The sequence below is a fragment of the Apis dorsata genome, unplaced genomic scaffold (genome assembly GCF_000469605.1).
Source record: "Apis dorsata unplaced genomic scaffold, Apis dorsata 1.3 scaffold_206, whole genome shotgun sequence".
NCBI classification, from domain to species: Eukaryota; Metazoa; Arthropoda; class Insecta; order Hymenoptera; family Apidae; genus Apis; species Apis dorsata.
This window is the reverse complement of record NW_006263490.1, coordinates 1-6,192: the sequence shown is the minus strand read 5'-3', so window position 1 is coordinate 6,192 and position 6,192 is coordinate 1. Positions and strand designations below refer to the sequence as shown.

At 28.6% G+C, this 6,192-nt stretch overlaps 1 protein-coding gene across 4 annotated transcripts in view; it reads left to right on the top strand.

The window, feature by feature from the left end:
• Positions 1 to 5,671, top strand: part of LOC102679655 (F-actin-monooxygenase Mical-like) — a 45,499-nt gene extending 39,828 nt beyond the window's left edge. For 2 of the 4 annotated variants that reach the window (XM_006614945.2, XM_006614943.2), the window contains 8 exons: positions 544 to 685; positions 796 to 917; positions 966 to 1,190; positions 1,680 to 1,839; positions 1,917 to 2,080; positions 2,148 to 2,350; positions 2,437 to 2,618; positions 2,698 to 5,671. In XM_006614945.2, the coding sequence (XP_006615008.2) occupies positions 544 to 685; positions 796 to 917; positions 966 to 1,190; positions 1,680 to 1,839; positions 1,917 to 2,080; positions 2,148 to 2,350; positions 2,437 to 2,618; positions 2,698 to 5,495 (3,996 nt within the window). In that variant the 3' untranslated portion in view covers positions 5,496 to 5,671. The remainder of the gene's footprint in view (positions 1 to 543; positions 686 to 795; positions 918 to 965; positions 1,191 to 1,679; positions 1,840 to 1,916; positions 2,081 to 2,147; positions 2,351 to 2,436; positions 2,619 to 2,697) is intronic. The other 2 variants (XM_006614944.2, XM_006614946.2) reach the window with 2 other exon arrangements.
• Positions 5,672 to 6,192: the final 521 nt, after the last annotated feature.

The following is a 6,192-nucleotide window of genomic DNA, read 5'->3' as shown; positions in this document are numbered from 1 at the left end:
AAAAAAAAAAAAAAAAAAAAGGATTTTTGTAATATCGATTGCAAGTGCTTTACATATCTTTAAACAACTGTAACACTAACACTATACACTGCATAGAAAATAATTAATCGTTTGATATCTTCATTATTCGATATAAAAAATTGTGTCGAGACAAAATTGTTTGATTGTTCAATTTTTTTTTTTCAAGATCATGAAAAACATTATTTTTCCATAATAATAAATATATATAATAAGAAAAGAAATTATTTTTGAGAGATTAATTATAAATCAATTCGTTCTGAAAAAAACTTTGTCCCGATATAAGTGTCTTTTTATCGACAGAAATAATGAAGATATTAAAGGAATTTAAGGTAAACGGAACCTCTTGTTGAATAAATTTTTTTTTTTAGTTCGTTTTATAAAATTGTGATTACTTTCGTGTACTGTGATTACAAATTATATAGTGCATTTTTCGCTTCTTTTATCGAATTTTTTATAAATTGTGGTCGTCTATTCTCTCAATCGCACGTTCAAATTTATTCCATGCCGTTCCTTTTCTTTTAGGATAGAGAACCTAAGATTCACGCTGGTCATCATAGAAATAGCATAGACGAAGAATTCTCCGGTAGAATAAAAAGTATCGAAGACAAGTTGAAAGGATCTACACCGGTTGAGAAAAAACCCAGAGATCTTCTGCGTGCAATTGGTTTGTATTTGTATCTTCCATAGTTCTATCTAATAGAATTATCGTTTATAATATTTTATAATATCTGGTAGAATTATTTTAATTATAAAATATGATTTACGTTAATAAAGGTAAAATTGAGAAGACCGATTGGAATGTGAAGGAAATCGAGAAGAAAATCGAAGAGAATAAAATGGGTCGTTTGGTTCGACACGACAAAGTAGAACGAGTGCCGAAATGGAGTCGAGAACAGGTTGGCATGCGAATGATTAAGCAGTACCCGATAATCAATCTTTTTCAGATGTGTATATGCTTCATTCAGTTTTTAGCTCGACAAATCAAGATGGAGAAGAAGGGACGTGATCAAAGGGAGACAGATAGTAAGTACGCTGATATTGACAATACCCTGAAGAATATTGACAGGAAGATCAAAGAGGGTAATGTGCTTGGGTACAATAAAGTGTCGGCAATGGCCGAACAATTTTCAAATAAAAGTCAGGACGCGGAGCCCAAGATGCAGAAACCGGTAAATACGATATTCTAAAATCTCAATACTGGAGGATATAGTCAGCAGGATATTCGGAATCTTTGTGACGTTTCTCGTGTCTTGTATTTTTCGTATCTTCTTTCAAGAGAGGCGAGTCATCTTATGTACCCATGTATTTGTAAATTATATATATATATTTTTTTTTTTTTAGCTTTTTACAGGGTATAAATATATTTTGTTACGATATGTATATAGTAATAACAAGTAACGTGCATTTACATTTATCCTTACTAAACAATATCATGTCAAATTGATTAAACTAAAATGTTTATTTTATCCTAAAAGAATTTAACGTCGATAAATGTATTTTTTAATTGTTATCCTGCGTTATTAATAACATATATATTACAAATATGATATAATTTATTTTTATAATAAATGATACAAGTGCTGACTAAAGATTCTTTTGTACTAAAAGTTTTAATTTAATTATTATTACTTTGTTTCTCTGTACTTTTTTTTTTATAGAATGTCAAGCCCACGATAACGTTACCTGCTCAAGGAGGTTCAGAAATGTGTCATTTTTGTAATAAAAGAGTTTATCTAATGGAGAGACTTAGTGCCGAAGGGAAATTTTTCCATCGAGGATGTTTTCGTTGCGAATATTGTTCTACCTCGTTAAGAATAGGTTTCCTATTTATCTTTTAAAATTGTATATTATAAAAATATACAACTTTTATTAATTATTATCTGTTTATATTATAGGAAACCATACATTTGATCGGGATAAAAATGGAGGACGATTTTATTGTACGCAACATTTTGGTTTCTCAGGAACGTTGAAAACTCGCGTGGAAAAGAAGAAAATTACGACGTTGAATAAAGAAAATATACCTGCAACGTCTGTAAATTTAAAAACACCCGAAAAAGTAAAGATTTGAATTTGATTGTACGATTAAAGATAAAAAATAATATTTAATACATAATGATTTTCAGGGAAAGATATCTTTAGAGGGTGTTGTTGGTCTTGATTTACTTGATCGTGGACAAACACCTGAGAGAATAGAATTCGAAAATTTAGCAGGAATATCGGATGCTGAAGAACCTCAAAGCCAAATGGATGAAGATGAATGGACGGATAGGAATTTCGGGGCTTCTACCGCAGAAATGGGATCCAGTGATGATATTTCGGATATGAGGTAAATTGTATTTATGTATCACTTGTTAATAATTAATAATTAAAATAAGAAATATCAAAAGGTAAGTTTTTAAATAATTTCAACAGCGATTCAGATGATGATAACGAAGTATACGAAGAGGCAATAGATCAACCCTTAACAACCGAAGGAACTCTTGAACTTGCGAAAAATTGGACACTACGATATTCCCATCCTCATGCTGCAATGGGACAATCTGATACAGGAAGCAACGAATATGAAGATTCTAGCGATGAATATACGAATGAAGGTACGATTATTGTTACTATATTCTTTTTTATCGAAAAATATTATATACTGTGAAAAACAAATAATTAATTTCTATTTAGACGATGAAAGTACAACTGCTACGGAAGATGAAGACGACATACGTGCCCGAGAACTTAGAAAGCAAGAAGTTTGGTTGAAGAATCCCACACGTAGCTCCGATACGGACAGCGGTTCAGAAACGGAGGTGAAAATTTCTCAAGATTCTGTAGATAATATAATTCAAGAATCTCTTATACTTCCTGTACAAATTTCCAATTTAATATCGCACCAAGAGGTAAACGTGAATAATAGTGATGTTGATCAAGATATCGGTACAGAAGATATGCAAAAATCGCCTGATAAAATACTGATGATTGATGATCCCACGTTAGTAGGAAATACAGATCAACGAGTAATAGATGACATAAAGTTTGGTAGTGAAGAGAATACATATCAAGACAAAGCATGTGGAAGCTTAATTCCTTTGTCTGATTCCCCTTGTAATTTAACATCAGACAATAGAGAAAATAATAGCGTAAATTCAGATTCATTTTCAATTCTTTCTAATCCCATTATGTATGTACAAAATAATTCCAATACGCATGATAATATAGATGAATCTATTTCAGAATACGAAAGTTTAGTGGATGAAAGTGGTCTTCCAAGCTTAAATCAAAATCAAAAAATTCAAAAAGAATCCTTAAATAAAAGTAATCAGGTCAATTCTACATTCTACAGTGATACTAGTAATATATTGAATAATAATATAATTTCTTTTAATGAAAACTTAGATAAAATAAATAATACCGATAATAATAAATTAACTCAAATAATTATTTCTAGTCATAATGAAGTAAATAACAAAGTAATGCCTGACTTAGATATTACCCTTTCAGAAACAAATAATAAAACTAAACTGCAAACAGCGTTTGCAGGAATTATGCTTCCAGATGCTATACCACTTTCTCAGACTAGTTACAATAATACAATCCAGCCTAATACCGAAGAAATTGTAAACTTCAAGGAGAAATTACCAGATTTAATCACTTCTTCTCCAAATTGTAGTAGAGAATCATCGCCATCTTCTTTATCTGAAATTTATAAATCAACAGAAACACTATATGATGAAGCGTTAATATCCGATACGAAAGATAAAATGATTGCAAAAGAAACAGAAATTTATGATTCAGATAGTACACGAAATTATAAAAAATCTACAAATGATGATAAATCGAAATTATTCATAAAGGATTTTAAACGAATTCCAATCGTAACTGTTACTTCGCCATCTCCGACAAATGAAAAATCGTTGGAAGAAGCATTTGAAACTGCTAAATTAACAGTACCTAAAGAAATACCGTATAATCAAATGATTCAATCCGATGGAAATAGTTCATTTGATAAATTAAAACGAGATTTAAAACAAAGAAAAGCAAGGAATAAAATTCCAGTGGGTGAACTTCGACCATTATCTACTGAAAATGCTCGAAAAAAAATGAATATATATTTCACAAATGAAAAAAATCCAAAGCCAAAAGATCAAAATATTGTATTTCCTCAAAAAGAAAAATCGTCTAATGTTAAAGTTATCGAATTGGATATTAAGCCAAAATTATCTAATAAAGTTGAAACGAAAGATATAATGAAATATTTTCAAAAAACGAAGCCCGAATTTTCGGAAAAATTAAATTATAAACTTGAAGATCCAGAAAATAATGTCGATAGATTAAGTGAAATTGATAAAGAATTCGAAGAAATAAAACAACAAAACGAAGAAATATTTTCGATCGATATTGAAGATATTGAATCTAAATTGCATTTAAATATGCTGCCTATGAAATTAAAAATAGAAAATATACATGAACAACCAAATATAGAAGAATGTGAACTTCAAAGAAATTATGTGAATAAAGAAAATATAGATTTAAATAACTTTTCACAAAATGAATTACATGAAAAGAAATCAAATGATATAAATATAGAACAAACTCCATTATCTGTAAAACAAATTAATAACATTTTGAATACTAAATCAGAAAAAGATATAATAATTAATTTCACTCCTAATTGTGAATTACCATTAACGAATGATATTCCAGAAATGAAATTATATGAACAAAAAACAGATAACACTCATTCTATTAGTGATAGTAACACTAATGAAAAAACGATATTATCAACACCACAATTTGATGTTATTAAAACTAATAAATACATTTTGCATGCAAGTGATGATAGTTTAAATATGAGAAAAAATGTTGCTAATAAAACTGCTCTCGCATTACATAAAAATTCTAAATCTTCTTCCGAATTAACAACTTTACCCGTTGAACGCGAGCAAATCGCCAAAGTTAAAATTGTTGAACAGAATATTGAAGTACCAAAACGTGTAACCAAAACGAATACAAATAATAATTTAATTCTATCAAACAAAATAGATGAAATTCCAAAAAAACCAGAAAGAAAACATGGATCCTCAATAAGTTCCAACATGTCTAATGTACAAAATACTCCTAATGTTCCAGTAAGAAGAAAATTTTTAAAACAAAAGGCTAATGTTCCATCTCCTTTTGAAGGATCTACCAATAACGTGCAATTAAATTCCACTAAAATTAACGAAAGATTGGTTGAATCAAATATTATTAATCAACGCAATAATGTAACAAAAACTAATAACTTAAAATATTCACCTGAAACATCAGACAGCAATAGTGAAATAGACACAACATTTAATACATTAAACAATGTTACTGATGAACGTAAACATTCTCAAGTCACAAAGTCTCTTCCATTAATAAACTCAAATCAGCGTGAATCTACGAAATCTGTATCTTTCAAGAATGATCGAATAAAGAAAGATAAATGTATAGTGTCTTAGCGTATATAACTGTAATCGACAAAACATATACGAGTGCATATATGATGAACAAATTTTTAAATATGATTAATGTATCTTTCCAATATATGTTTTTCAATTTTATGATTTACATTTAGGGAAATTGTGTGAGATATGTTAATAAAGTAAAACAAAAAAAAAAAAAGATATTAATAATATTTGGCTGATGGTATATCTTTTTAAAAATACCCAAAGCCATTGGAAAAAAAGGTAAAGCATTTTTTTGTACGAATGGAGTGAATTCTTGAACTAATTCTAAATTAACAGTGACTCAAATTGATTAATTGTTTGTGTTTGGTTTAGTGTTCATGCTAAAACTGGCGATGCAACTTTTACCAATTTGTATTAATTTTAAAATTACCACCAGCCAATACTTTATTAAGAATCTCACTCTCTCATTTTAGATTTAAATTTATATGATTACTATCATGATCACAGTATAGAATTGGGCGAATATTGGTAAATAATAACTTAAAAAAACATCATATTATCATTTATAAAATTCTATAATATTTCCTACTGAATTCTAGCACATATTAAAAATAGTTAAATGCTTTAATACTACAAAACACTCTTCTGACTCTGACCAAATGCATCATGTTCTTCACCACTAATTGTTTCACTAATACACTAAACAAAATTTCTTGTTTTTTTTTTTTTTTTTTTTTTTTTTTTTTTT